This window comes from Stegodyphus dumicola, chromosome 5 (genome assembly GCF_044657685.1).
Source record: "Stegodyphus dumicola isolate Sdum_Otavi_A_Nest chromosome 5, ASM4465768v1".
In the NCBI taxonomy this organism is placed as follows: Eukaryota; Metazoa; Arthropoda; class Arachnida; order Araneae; family Eresidae; genus Stegodyphus; species Stegodyphus dumicola.
The window spans coordinates 186832815-186848807 of record NC_140772.1 but is presented as its reverse complement, the minus strand read 5'-3'; the positions used below and the strand labels follow the sequence as shown (position 1 = coordinate 186848807).

The window sequence follows — 15993 nt, the reverse complement described above, 5'->3', positions numbered from 1 at the left end:
GCAAACAAAGAAAAATGTCATTTTATTTCTACTTCCTTTTCTAGTCTTTATCTGTTCTCAATAAAAAAAGAATTCATTCAGTCATGCATACAAAGAAAATTAAAAACAGGAGTGCTTGTGGTCAGGCTATTGTTTCTCGTGAGTTTGGAAGAAATAGATAACCCATTAAAAATGCTTTTATTTAAACATTTAAATAAAATAAGACAAGCTGTTATTAGGTTTACCGTTTGCACGTAAAGATTTTTAACAATTAAAATGCAATCATTAATGATTAAAATACAATCAATTAATATTCATTATAAAAATTTCATGGGTAAGGTTCTCTCTGATAAGAAACTTAAAACCAACAGACTTTCCTCATTGTAACTGTTTTCCAAAATCAAAGTACTACTTAAAATATATTTTGATCATTATTTTTTAATAACTGATCCACTGAGAAAAGAGTTTCAGCAGAATTCTCTTAACTGCTTTCCACATTCTACGCATTTTATAATAAAACAAAATCCGTGCATAGATAAGGAATTACTTCGAATATATCTAGCTTAATATTTACATTTTATTTAGAAATACCATCAATCGCTCTTTCAAACTGCCGCTCCTTTTAATATCTTCAGTAAAATAAGTAGGGAAGATTGCTAAATGGTATGTGCCAGAATTTTGGGAAAGTCTAGAGAAAAAGAATACTCTTTTCTTTCAGGAATATTTGCCCAAGTTTGAATGTTTTAGCAACAAATACAAGAACTGCTCGTATTCTGATTTACTTATTTTCAAAACTATAATTTAATACAAAATTTTTAAGGCGGAAAAACTCTTCAATATCAGATGTGAATATAGGTTAAAGCTAATTTTAGACTAGTTTCATATAAACTCTATGGGCTAAGTGTCTTTGTTTCATCAATGACACGAGAATTATATTTGACGCTCTTGGAAGCCATAATGTTTCCTGCATGCCTAACGTTGATTTGCGGATTGTAATTTCGTTTATATGTCTTAATTGTTTCCTTTTAATTTATGTATACAACACTAAAATTTTATTTATTTTCGAATGTGTCCTTTTCAAACATCAAATCTTTACGGAACTTTGTCAAATATCGCAATGTTCATTTCATTAACACTGAATACTTGCTGGCGTCCGCTCTGATCAGAAGTTATAATAATTTTAAAGGGTTTACATAGATTGAAGCCAAAGAAATCGTACCAGTTGCAAAAGCAACTGGTGGTTAAGATTTTCAGGTATAGAAGGAAATCAAAGAATTAATCTAAAGAAAAGGAATGAAGAATAGGATGATCTTATCGGACAGCGAAAGCAATGGTAATAAAAAAGAAGACAAGAGCTTTTAATTTACAAGAACTTAAACGAACTGCTAATGAAGACACAGGAACTGTCTGAGTTTGCATTGTAGATTGGCCCACATGAAGAAGAAATTTGTTCTGTTTTTGAGGGACATTGAAAAACTCTCGTCTTCTTACAATGAAACTTTTAAAAAGTTGCGTCAATCATAGTCCCAAGTAAAAATCCTTAGCTCTTTAAAATAATTATTAAACAGTAGTAAAAATCTTCTCAATAAACACTTTTTAATTACATCCTTTTTAATTACATCGCGTTTGTCAAAGACTTACTACATAAATTTTAACTGAGACTTGGTTTTACCTAGTTTTATACTAAGAAATTTATTTCAGGGATGAAAGACCCATGTTTTCTGTAACGAAGTGTATATGTTAAGTAATTAAAACTAAACTGACCAAGCTTAAGTGAATGATATTTGAGTCAATTCAAAGAAGGCTGCATATGAATGTATTTACAAAGTAACGGAATCTCCCACTTTTATAGTAGACATGCTTTCAGTTTCTATTAATCTTCACCGTCCTTCAAGATATTTCGTGCTCCATTTTCAAACCCTTAAACATCTCGGACTGAAAGAGAAAGTGAGTTGTAAAAATGATTAGGTACTATGCTGTAAAACGTATTGCTTTTAGCTCTAACTAAATTGAATGTTAATGGCTAGTTACTCGCTCTGTTTTCAGCGCTTTTCTTCCAAATGTCTTAAGGTCAATGACATTTTTTATTGTAAAAATTAGGTTTCCAGATTTTAAAATTCTTTATGCTAGAGCAACGTTTTTTAAATCATGGGTTGCTATCCCAAACTGTGTCTCAAAGTGAAATGTTGGGGTTGCGAAAATTTAATTCAGATGCACGAGTTTAAAGAAACAAATCGTAGTACCTTCATTGCCTTTGATTTAATATATTGTAATTTCTGCGCAGCGTAATTATAAAATCGGAATACTGTCCAAGTTGAGATATAAATTATATTTACATACTCAAAAAAATCCCTCAGTGCATCATAATATCGTTGTCGCATTACACTTTCAGCACGTAAGTTATTTCAGAAATAAAATATACCGCAAACGCACATAATATCATGCATTACAGATGTGTCCCGATAATAAGGTCGAAGCTGATGCGACCAGTTTAGTGATAACGCTTTTGCAGTATAGTTCAATTATTAACAAGTATGTACATCGCAAGAACAAATAAAATACAGAATTGTATTTTAATGTTTTACTTCACTAAGGTTTCTATTTATTTGAATAATTAGTATCAGAGATGGTATTTACTTATTTTTCAAGATAAAAATATTTTTCACCCACGAAAAAATGACTAAACTTGAGTAACAAAGGTAATCATTGCTATAAATTCCCTTCGAGCAGAATCTAATAATCAGAAAGAAGCATTTAAGATGCAAAAAAGTATCATGAGACATTTCTACAATTTGCTTTTTGGCTTAACTTTCAAGAACTATGATGATAATGAGCAACATTTTGTTTAATTTGCAGTAACATTCTGGCTATGCAGAGTATTGAATCTTCAAAATTAAAATAACGCATTCAAACCAAGCACGTTTCGCACATCAGTAAACGAAAAGAGTATTTCAAACTCCTGTTAAAAATCCTCAAATAAAGAACATTTTTAAGAAATTTATCACTGAAAAATATTTATTCGTATCGTAAGACGTTTCATATCTGACTATAAAAGAAAGCCAATACACTATTGAGGAAGATCATGCATTATCTCCTGCTATTAAAATGATAAAAATATACCATGGAAGTAAAAAATGGCAATTCGAAAACCTTCCTTTGTCAAACGACTCTGTCGCCAACAGAATTTCTAAAATAAGCAACGATCTATTCGAGCAACTTATTACTAAAAGAAAGCCCAAAATTTACAATTCAAGTGGAATTCAACTGATATTTCAAAAGTATCAGTTGTAAGTATATGTCAGATACATTTATAAATACTTCGGTGAAGAATTGTTATTTTGACGTGCTTTGGAAGAACATATGACAGGGAAAGACATACATATAAAAACTAACATTTCTTTTAAACTGAAGTCTTAGAATGAAAACGGTGCTTTGGAATATGCAAAGATGGTGCAACAGATGCTTTAAATTATTTGTTAAAGCTACTGGTAATGATCATATAATTCTTACATATGGTTTGATCCACCAAGAGGCTCTTGCAACAAAATTAATTAGCAAAGAAATTGAACGGTGCGCTTCAGAATGTTGTCAAAATTACTAACTTCATAAAATGCGGTGCCATAGCCGTTTATTTTGAAATCTCTGTAAACGTACTACGAATAAAAAAAAAATATTATTACAAGCGGAAGTAAGACGGACCTCAAAAAAGTGAAGTATGAGATTATTATTATATATTAACCAAAAAACGTCTGATCTTTTAATGATCTTTTTAAATAGTTTATGGCTCTCAAAGCTGGTTATTTGTCAGATTTTTTAGAAACTAAACGGCCTCACTTTGTCTGTTCAAGGAAAAATATAGCAATGTATTTACTCGGTTATAAAATTGAAGATTTTGTTAAAAAGAACTGAATTCGAATAGGTTGGAAACTGATTCGTTCAAAATGTTTTTGACTATTAACAGTTTTATACTTGGGAAAAATAACCGTGAAATTTTAATTTAAAAATTTATTATATGTCGTTTAAAAACCCTAGAAGCACAGTTTTTGAAATACTGTATATCAAATTTTGATATCAAAAAGTTATAATGGATACAGAAAGCATTTTTACTTGACATTAATGAAAGATTAATCACATATCATATTAAGCCGAATATTAATTTGTTGATATCTCGAGTGACGCAGAATTTCCACAAAAATCTTTGACTGAGCTTTGCCCTAGAAATAAATTTCTCACAGTTTCTGAAATGTTTAAATGTTAAAGCCGTTCAGCACCGCATATTTTTGTGAAACAACATTTTCGTTTTAACGCTTGCGGGATTTTATTTAATTTTAATTCACAGTTAATTTTGTTTGGGAAGCAACCTTTCATATAAACTCTCGTTTTCAACCACGTCTGAGTGGTTGTCAACGTGTCAATCAACATGTCTGAGTTGCTTCAGACAATTTATTTAATGACCGCCTTACTTGGACACATCATGTTAATAATGTGTGTGATAGGGCATTTAAAATCATCAAATGCTTATACCCAATTATTGGGAAATACTCTTCACTGGACCTGAACAAGAAGAGACTGTATTTACCTCTCCGTTATCGGACCAGTCATGACTTATGCTTCGACGGCATGGACAACTATCTCCGATAAGGAACGTAAGAAACTTCAAGTGGTGCAAAGCAGATATCTTCGCATTATTACAAACGCCAACTTCTATGTGCGTAACAAATGTCTTAAATGTCTTCACAATGATCTTAAGTTCGAAACGTTGGCGAAGTTTCTCAGAAAACTCAATAAAAACGCTTCTATCAGGAAATACAAGAATGTAATATAATAAACCACTTTGAGCTTTTCAGCTACGAGATTTTTCATGAGGACCGCCATCTTCGTTCTTTTGCGGCTTTCACGCTTAGCGATAACTAAAATTTTCCTACATCAAGCTTAAATGTGCTTTGCATCTCCTCTGTTCAAAATCTCAGCTGAATATGTGTTTATAGCATAATTTGGAGTTCATCCTCAACATTCATTTAATGCAAAGCAAATGGTTGTAAATACTGTGTATCTAGTCTTCCAGTTTATGTGAAAAATTTGTATTTTATGTATTATATCTTGTCTCCAAGACTCACTTAGGCATTTCTGTTCCTGCATTGCTACATGAAGCAACCAAATGAAGACAGCCAGTATACAGCTTGCAGCTTTGCAAGCTAGACGCAGCGGCAACGGCAAACGAAACGGAACTTCAGACAGAACGTGTTGAGAGTCTATTGAAAGCATGTTGAGAGTGTGCTCTGCCTTTCGGCCATGTTGTTTCTATGCTAGTTAGTTCTATGCAGTATATATAATATATATGTGTATGTAATGTAAGCATTTAAAACAAAGTAAGATCTTGGCTTGCATAATTCTTGATCTCAGCGCACTTTTGCATGCACTAAATACGCAGTTTTTTTAACAACTCAAGGGAGTGTTACTATTATCGGTTTCGATAAAATAACGTTAAAAGGCGTTGGTAATGTAATAGGCATAAATAGGCGTTGGTGCCACTTAACAATGAATTAGAAATATCATTAGTTTACCTTATATTGCTGAATATAGCGTTAAGTTATTCACTTAAAACTCATTTCATTCCAGCGTTTTAACAACATTTTACAACAACTGTTGTTCCATGCGTCGTAATTAAATAAGTTTCCATATAGTACCTTAAATGTAGGCCCACCAGCGGCTGAGCGGTAAAATCGATGAACACTGGTAGTTCGGTCCCAGGTTCAAATTCCGCGATCGTACTGCCTGCAGGGGCGTTTTCTCGTGGGTTTTCCCCATTTGTGACGTATATACGATCCAGTTTCTCCTAGAAATTTCCCCATAAGGCATCCCTACCCAGATAGCCTTCGAAGCTTTACCGTAATCACATTAAAAAAAGAAAAGGAAAAAAACAAGTATGTTAACTGCAAAATTAACAAACTCTGTGTACATTATCATTAAAAATAAAATCTAATCGTTCTGACGAAAATAATGTATAGTAGGTTGCATTCCTCTTTGTGCACTTATTTAACTTCTCTTACGTTTGTTCTAAAAATATTATATTTTTAGTGTTTGGGTATTTTTATCTTTATACCCTTTTACGTTAAAAAGGATAGCCAGGGAGAAAAAAATGCTGAAACTTTTAAATTGAAGTTGTTTTCGAGACAGACTTAGTTTTAAAAATTTCCAACAATCGATAGCTATTATTTTTATTTAAAAGAGAAGTGAAATATTTGCATAGTGTTTTATATTTAAGTCTTCATATATATTTAAAATTTTTAATGCGAAATTTTTTCTTCATTATATTTTCTGAAGTTGAAACTTTCAAATTGTTTCTTTCTACCAAAAACCAAATTTACACATTTTTAGATAGAGTTTATGAGTCACTCAAAATAGCAGAATGTTACTTTTTAGTTTCTGAAACAAATGATTCAACTGATATTTTGTTAGTCGTTTAAAATTTTAAATGGCAACTGTCTTGATTCCATTGGTATTAGATTGTTTTGTTTCCTTTAGCAAGCAAGGATATTTAGCAACCTGAAAAAAGAAATAAGATTTATTTAATGTAGCCCCGTGTTAAAAAAGGTGAAAGTTTAGCAGAAAATGGTTGTAAGATAGTTTTATTTAAAATGTGGATCCTTGTTTCAAAACCGTAATAATGCGTTTTAAAAAAGACTTACCTTGAGAAAGAATAAACCGTTCTTCAGCACCATAACCCGTTCTTAGTTTTCAAAAAAATCAACATTTTAAGAACAACTGAAGAAACGAGCCCCATAAGCATGAATAATCTTTCAAAATTGATTGACAAAACCCAAATATGTGTGGTTTTGTTCAATAATTGCTAAGCATCAGATCTTTCAACTGATCGAACTGCTGTCGTTGTTGCTTGTCTGACGTAGTCAGCCCAAGCCCACGAAATTCCTCATGATAAGGAGCGCTAGAATACGCCTGCCGTTGGCAACAGCCTTGAGCACCATTCAGGTGACAGTGCGATTTAGCTCAGTTCCACCCCAAAATTTAATGGAGAGCACCCTGGAAGGGACGGGTCTGAAGGTCTTCCACCCTTCTTCCCTTCCACCAAACCACACGAGAGGACTTTCCGCTCACCGCATATTTAGAGTGCCCCCATGCCGCACCGGCACTATACATTTACAAACATCCGTGCCTTCTGCTGGTTCGAACCCGACCCTTTGGCACGGTGATCAACGACGTTAACCAGTGTACCGGTTGGGCGTCACTGATCGAATTAAAGTAGATAGTCTGCTATAGCGTGGTCTATCTTCGACACACTGCCTTCCATATATCACTTCGAAATTCTTTTTGATAAAATGTTGTACTTTAGAGCTTTCGGGATACTTTATCCGTTTTTGTAACAGGAATTTCATTGCAAAGAAACTAAATTCAGTGCATGTTCTTTGTGCAATTACATTTGCAATTTTAGAAAATCGGCAAAGCAAAAATGTTTTTATCCATTAAAGAATTATTGAAGAACAATGAAAGCAAATGAAATAAAGATTGTTACCAAGTGTTCATGAAAGTCTGAAAAAATTTTACTTGAAGTGTTTTCACTTGCATATTGTAAACTAATCAATCCTGATGCTTTTTGAGTACATTAATATGATGTTCGTTACCTATTTACCTAGAAATTATTCCCATGGAATCTACTTTAATGCATTTTAATGCTTCCATGAAGGATCGCTAAAACAACTGTATTCCTTTTGGCACTTAAGAATATACAAGCTATTAGAAATAAGACACAAAAACCTATAAACAAAAATCGTATTAAACAGCATTATATTTCCCTATACCTGAGAGCTTTTTTTAACATCGGAATATAATAAGCATTCTTTTTGCATGAAAAATAAATCCACTTTCATTGGCGTTTTTGGATTAATTTTTGCTTCAAGTTCTTAAGTCGCAAAAAAATTGTGTCTTCTTACAAATTTTATTTTAGTGAATATAATGTTCTTACCTCTATTCTTATACATATATTTTTTATTATTTTAGGAGTCGATGGAGATGCATAAATTTATTGAAAATCCTCTTAATGAAGCTTGGTTGGCAATATACCACTTGTCCAATGGAAGCGAAGTCGTTCTCAATGTTGTCAGTAAGTATTCACTTTAAAAACTAAATCAAAAGGAATTTGGCATCGCATATCTAAACTTCATATTCCGAAAATTCTAACTTAAATTTAAAATTCTGCATAAAATGTATGTTTCTCGCATTGTGATAAAACAACGGTACCTAGAGCCATCAAATTTGGAATAACGTAAGTCTCCAACCGGATATGGGCATCTGGAAGCCCAAATTTGAATTTGTAATTTATTTTATTATCTATTTCATATTATATTATATATATATGATTAAGAAATCCAAAGATTTCAAAGCGAGCAATGGCAAAACTGTACGGAAAAAGTAGACATTTCTATCTCCAGCGCGCGAGACTGTGTATCGAAAATTCTAAAGATATACTTTTTTAAATATTTTGAGATATTGATGTTGAATTTTATAGTTTAAATGAGAATAGCATGATATTTAATAAATAAAGATAACACATAAAACGTTAAACAAACGCTCCTTTGGAGCGTAATATAAAATCTGAAAGCTTTCAAATATTGTTTCCCCTTTATTTTTTTTAACTGTCAGATAAATTTATCCTATAATGCTGTGCAAGAAATAGAACATATTTCTTTCTTTATTTTTATACTACACTAAATTCACCGATGTACAAAAAGAGGCTTACGCGTGATACTGTTGCAATGAAAACTGGAATCAAATTATGTACTTACAGTTTTCCATCTGAAATGCGTAGAACCTCCTGTATTCTTACCGGATATATTCTTACCAGGTATTTTTATATATTATTATATCGGATACTCATAATTCCCCTGATATTAGTGCAGTTTACTCATATAAATCTTCATTAATTTATAAAAGTCTTAGCTTATATGTGTATTTCCTTCTTTACGGTAATTAATTTTTAATTTTATTAAAAATGTTTTTGTCCGGATGCTTTCACAAACTTTTCCAACTCCGTGATTATTTTCGTGTTCCCTTAAATTTCCTCGTACATCTTCGAGAATACTTTTATGTTTACTCAAATAAACTCATTCATTAAATTAAGTAAGGGCAACAGGTCTTGAGATTAAAACACTTTCTTAGAATAGCCCCGCAAATATATTTTTATTACAGAAATTTAGAAGTATTAAATGTTATATTTAAATAAGTTCTTTTAAAATATATCCATAGATGTTCTTAGAATAGCCCCACACACATATTTTTATTATAGAAATTTAGAAGTATTAAATGTGATATTACGTAATTTCTCTTAAAATATATCCATAAAATGTATTACAAATGAGCATAGAAACTTAGCTGAATTGATACATCCATTTACTTTTGACGCAATCGAGATTAAAAGCTCGGATATTATGAGCAAATATTGCACAAGCAGAGAAACAGGCTTTCGAAAATAGCTGACATTCAAATATCCTAGAGGAAAAATTCTTCTTTCGGTGTGCGCTCGGATATCGTTTGACGAACTATTTTATTAACTATCGTACAACAGCATTCAAACCATTGAAGCCATCATCCATCCATTTGCTTCGCACCATTTTTCAGAATTCGAATTAGAGCGCCATATAATCTGCGAACATCTCGGAAAGTTCTTCGAATACCGGCAATTTCTAACAGATATTTCAGACAACTACCTTTAATAGAGGTACTTGCTTTAACGCAAAGCTTTAATGATGAATGGAATTTCGAACTTTGAGTATCTTAATCTTCAACGAAAGCGTCGAATATCTAGTTGCAAAATTTCTAATGACTTTCGAACGCAGAAAGGGTATTTTAACGAATGAATTGAAGCAAACTGACTGCAATGACTTCGTAAACTTCTTTCTAATAACATCGCAGATAAAACTATCCTCTCGAACAATTTCTAATTCGAGCTTTCCTTGCAAATCAATACGCTTCCTTGAAATGGTACTTAATGCAGTTCTGTCATGACATTCATGTTTACATTAGTTTATTTATCATCAAATGTATACATAAGATAATATTTATGTATACATAAGATATGCGTGTCTGTATGCATATATAAGATATGTATGCATATATGTGTAGGATATGCAAGATGCTTATGCAGGTAAATGCGTATGCATTCAAATTAAATTCTAACTTTAATTTGTATTAGCATTTGTATTTTTATTCTAAAAACAGCAATATGCTTATATCAAATGTTCTGAAGTGAGTCATTTAAATGTAACTACTATTATATGATTTTTATAGCATACTAATGATGCATGCTCTTGTTAAATGAGCTAAATGAGATTGTTTCCCTTAGCAAGGTCTCCATGAAACCTTTAGGCAGATAGTCCTCGTTTCTTTTGTTCTTATCCAATGGTCTAATATAAGGTGACCAGATTTTCCGGAGGGCAAATTTCGGTGGTGGGGCAGGGTGGAAGAAAGCGGAAGCCTCCTCTGAAGGTGAATATACGGAGTGCAAAATTTTTAGTGAAGTCACATTGTACTGTAAAGAATTACCCATCATTTGCGTGTGTGTTAACAGAATTATTGAAAGAAAAAATAGAATTTATCTATATCTCAGACTAAGTTAATTATTAAATCAACAATCACGGACTTTGGGATCTAGACCTTTGGGACCCTGTACAGCTTACATCTTCGCTGTTGTTTGGTTACCTTTTATTTTAGAGATGAGATATTTGGACGTAAGCTTATATCCAAAGAATATTAAGTGCGCGTTTTGCGCATAAAATACTATGTATATCTTTAAAACAAATTATGCCAGACCATAAAGAAGTGTAATCATAGTCTAATCTTCTACTCACAGAACATTCCAAAGTATTCATTGCTTACATATAGAGAGAGATAGAGGAGATATGAAAATTACAACTTTTTCAACTTTTTTTATAGTTTTTACACAGCAAAATACGAATATATTTTATTCAAAATTGCGTGTGTTTTTTAATTATAGCAACAAAGCTTAACGTATTATCTGTTACATTAATCTTTACAGCTGTATTTAAAAATAAGTAGTTTTTATATCACAAGCATTTCACGTGGACATCACCTGTTCAAATGCAAAATATCCAGTTCCATTCTTTGCACGTTTCATTACAGCTACGTGTATGCTTTGAATTTCAATTGATATTCGGGCCTTCAAAATTCTAAACATGATATCAATTGATCGTCCTTAGTTTGTCTTGATAGATAAGAAATCACTAGGCATGATGTTTGATGGCCTAGCTGGAAGTTCAAGGTGTCCTAACTCCATAGCCAATCCATCGGATCGAGAATTCATTATCTTAATGATCACGCTTACAACAATTCTCCAGTTCGACGGGATGACATCTCGATTGAAGGAGATATGAGACTGCGGGTATTACAGATATGAATGGTTAATATTTCATACACACTGCGCAAAAAAAAAAATGGGACAGTTCTATATCTCCCGTTCTACTGGACCGATTGACGAAATTCAACTTGCGTTTTTCATGTCTCGAAAGCATGACTTAGAATACGTATTACATTTATACACTGGTGAAATAAATTAAGAGAATTTGCATATTTTATCAAATTGCATGAAAAGAACTGAACTGAATGAAAAATCACTGCTTCTAGATAAAAATGCAAATCTTGTACGGCAAATACGTAAGCGCACACGTGTATGTAGGCGAATCCAGCAAAAAATCAGGCTTCATAAAGCGCGTGGAGGGTAAGACGAATTGCGTTCGCTAGCACACCTCAGGAAATATGTTAACGAATGTGAAAAGAAGCATACGTAACTAAAACCATGCAGAAAAAACTTTTTCAGAAAGTCAACTCAAACAAGGATCATGTTAGAAATCACTCATTATCTTTGTATTATATACAATGCACATTCCTATTACAAATTTGCTTGATATACCACGGACTCAGATATTATGCGAATGTTAAGTCATATTTAATAACATTATCCCAGAATGGAGTGGGATCTGGCCAATTACTAATAATTATTCGAGCATCGAAACCTTTTCCCTATTCAGACATTATCGTCTCAAAATAACTTGCCTAGCCGGTTACAGTGAGCAGATTGTAAAGCATTTCTAGCCTATGCAAACTGTAGAATTATTTTAAGTTCAGAAGTTTAATTTCACAGAAGAATGTAAAATCTAAATCTAGCTAAAAATTTCGGAACAATTTTTAAGGTATTAATTGTAAAACGTGTGTATATATATTCAGATGTGTGTTAAGTAAGCCGTATATGTAAGTAAAACACGTCCTTGATACAATTTTGATTATAAAATGTATATAACTATAACCATAAATATAAACAGTGTATTTTGCACTCTTTTCATTTTATGTGACTTTTACTAACAGAGTATTTTCACTAAAGTCATAAAAAATTGTTTTGAATTTTCTAAAATAAATTTATGTGTAATTTTGTTTTCTTACGCTGCGTAAATATTCGGTTTGTTCCTTGACAAACTCTTTGTTTTCAGAATAATGCGACTAGCTTCATGATACAACTTTTATTAGTTTGAACCAGTGAACTAATGATGATCTGTAATTTAAATGACTCTGTTAAAAGGCATCACTGATAGAAACATCAAACTTTCTTTTATCTTACCTCAAAATTTTATTTTTCAAAATATACTCCCATTTTACGGGCATTTTCTGCTTCAAGGAACTGCGTTTATTTTTCGACGATGTTGAAAAGTTGAAATAAGTCCAGAAAATTACGAGAAACCGAATCAAATAGGAGGTTGAATGAAACAAGAAAAGTCCATACCCCTATATTATTCAATGTTATAACCATCATTATCTAAATTACACTAGGGTCTTTTATTTTAGATTTGATAAAGATGATTCTAATACAGCAAGTAATAGCTACTGTATGATGGCCCTACCATTTATTACACGAAATAGATTTCTAATCTAATTGTTTCTAATCTATGAATCTGAGAGTAGTCTTAATGAAAAGGATTGATAAGTAATGACGAATGAAAATAAAAAAACTGAAAAAATACTAAGCTCTGATAAGCTAATATTGTCGATAATATTATGATTGGGGAAGTACTTTAGTCTCAGTGATCCATTTATTTAATGGATACGTTCCTGGAAATAGCTAGATGAGAGAGCTGACGAGGCTAAATCCTAGACTATCTGGTTATTCGCATGATGGTTGTGCACACTAATTGAGATCATTTCCTAAGCCAGGACATCTCAAATTATGAGCCACGACTCTCTGAGGAACTGCGTGAAAATGGAGGAACATTTGAAGTTTTTATTTGTTATGAAAAGTTTAATAGTAGATTCTTTTATTTAATCGTTTCTGCAAATATTCCTACCAAAATTAGGCAATAATCGATAACATTGTGTCCAAAGTTAATTATAGATATGCAGCATGTTCAGAATTTAAAAAGTCTTTGTGTAACTTAAATTTCAAATTCAGGTTTTAAAAAAATTTCTTTAAAATTAGGTATAAAAAACAATCTTAGTTTGATGCAGAATATGAATAAAACTCTTCGAATTTTAAACAAAATCTACTGGAAAGTTAAGTTGCTTCCTTGCCTAATTTTAAATTTTACATCATAACTTCCAGTTTACTTTGAGATTTTATTAAAACTAAATTAACAATTCCATTTGAGTAATTGTAAATTTATTTCATTTTCTACTATCTCTTTCTGTGAATGTACATTTTTAGCTTTGTCTGCACATAAAAAAGATACTTTTCAAGACTTAAAATCATTGGATTTGGTTTCAGACCGGCATTGGCCAATACAGAATGGTTCGAAAGTTTCTAAAAATTTAATAAATTTCCAAAAATCGAATAGATGAATAAAACGTTTTGCACAGAATTAAAAACTCAATGAGAAGTATTCATTTCAATGCACGAAAATACTTAGCTCAAATTGTCGTCAGCGGGAGGCATTACGCCATAAACATCAGATATGAGATGCATCAAATGAGATACTTTTAAATATCGGATCTACATTTGTATTTTGCGACAGATGCATGTATTATCGAAATAACGGGAATACAGTTCTAAGGCGTGTAGGCATTTGGTGAGCTAGTGAAGATTTCTTAATGTAAAAGAAGAATCGCCAGCTGAACAAATTACGATCATCTGCTGAATATGATGTAATGCCTTCCACGTATTAAAATACAGTTCTGGTGAAAATGCAGTTTTAAATGCTGTTTTGAACATGGAAAAATTTTGACAAAGTTAGAGGCTTCTGTGAATATTACCACGTTGAGAATTTAACGAAATATTTTTAGGAAAATGGAAGCATGTCATATCTTCCATATACCTCCAGACCAGTGCTAGCAAAGGCCCATTTTTGAAATGCCCTACCGCAAATGAACACTAATGTAGCATAATTTGACCAATGGAATAAGCAAAGTCCAAAAACCCGAAAGCATCATAGTAGTATCGAAAACTTTTCACGTAGATATCTTTCACGGTGAGTTAAACCTGATTAAATACTACCAATCTTTTCATCAAATGCTATCAAGTGATACCATGAAGCGTAGGAATGAGCAACCTGGGTAAAAGACACACAATGGCTGTTCAACAATTTTGATGAGATTAAATGTAGTTTTCGTTGCTCAGGATACCTAAAATATTTGTATTTCTGATATGAACAAAGGGCTAAATACATGCCTACAGGAAGAAGTAAGTGGTTGAGACTCACCGTTAGATGTAAATTAACACGTACTAATTTCACCTTTTTTTGAACTGCCATGTACAACAAGAAATTCAAAGACATGTTCCTTAAGTCCATTACTGCCGCCACTTATTGCAGGAATCTGAAGTGCTTCAGAATGGAGCTTCTCAGTAGGTAACAACCGTCGCTCCCCGAGATGTGCACAGATTTGTTTGGCGCTTCTTTGCAGGGAAGCGAGCTTAGCTTCCGGGTCTTGGCTGTTCTCCAGTTCCTTCGTAAGTGGTCTTCACCATCGTTCATTTAAAAGTCTGTAATATGAAATTTTGGATTATATTTTACAAGGTATAAATGGCCATGGTTTTTCTGAATTTAGATCAACATAATCAAATGTTTGCCCCTTTATTTCTTTTTATTACAACTGTATTTTGTTGAGCAGTTTTATAATATATACTAATTTAATAGGGTTTTAATTTTAAAACATTTAGTGTTTATAATATATTAAAAATAAATGCTTAAAAATAAATGAAATGAATACCAGAATTTGATTTTCATCTATTTTATTTCTATAGTAAAAAAATCTTAATTCATTTTGATGTATGCATATATCTCCCTGATATTTAGGTTCGTGATATGTAATGTTGAATTGGAACACTATATTGATTGTTTCAATACTGTTATGGGCTTAATTAATGTACCACTTTGAGTTGTCCATTAAAACCTGTTATGGGCTCTAATGTTATGGGCTCCTGTTATAGGCTACTTCCGGTTGTCTAATTTTACCCCACATTTAATCAACTTCTATTCCGTCTCAAAGCATTCACTTGCCTTGTTAATGATTCATTGTCTCCTAGGCATTTGCTGCTCTGATTGGATGGCGTTCTCTACGAGTTACTTCCTGAGCTGCCTCGAATTTCATAGCGTACTTTAAAGCACACTCCGAAAATGCGAGATGAGATATTCTTTTAGCACCCGTAGTGATCTTCTGGAGTGTTTCTGTACGCCTCTGTTGGCGAGACTTTGAACTAGACCGTCTTTTAAACACTTAGGCGCAGTTCAACGCGCCACCATATCGCACCATAACACACCACCATATCGCACCATAACACACCACCATATCACACCATAACACACCACCATATCGCACCATAAAACACCACCATATCGCAGCTCAAAGCGCCAGATAGAGCTTCGACGTCTAGCGTCTAGTATTCGGAAGGATATGCGCTGCCTCTGCTTTCAGAGAAGTGCAAGATGGCAGGCCTTAGCTTCGGAATCCCATCCGCTTGCATCTGCCACTACAGAGAACTGACTCTTGTACACTTACTTGCCT

General features: G+C 32.6%; 1 protein-coding gene and 1 long non-coding RNA gene across 6 annotated transcripts in view; one reads left to right on the top strand and one right to left on the bottom strand.

Annotated features, from left to right (window-relative positions):
- Positions 1-15993, top strand: part of LOC118186063 (fatty acid hydroxylase domain-containing protein 2-like) — a 181559-nt gene that overhangs the window by 136026 nt on the left and 29540 nt on the right. For 4 of the 5 annotated variants that reach the window (XM_085817470.1, XM_085817468.1, XM_085817471.1 and 1 more), the window contains exon 2: positions 7996-8098. In XM_085817470.1, coding sequence (XP_085673596.1) covers positions 8036-8098 — 63 coding nt within the window. In that variant the 5' untranslated portion in view covers positions 7996-8035. Of the gene's footprint in view, positions 1-7995; positions 8099-14801; positions 14939-15993 lie in introns of those variants that run through there. The other variant, XM_085817469.1, reaches the window with a different exon arrangement.
- LOC146997366 (uncharacterized) overlaps positions 1-15993 on the bottom strand; it is a 178821-nt gene that overhangs the window by 137364 nt on the left and 25464 nt on the right. The window contains exon 2 of the long non-coding RNA XR_015041371.1: positions 14691-14971. This is a non-coding gene — a long non-coding RNA (uncharacterized LOC146997366). The remainder of the gene's footprint in view (positions 1-14690; positions 14972-15993) is intronic.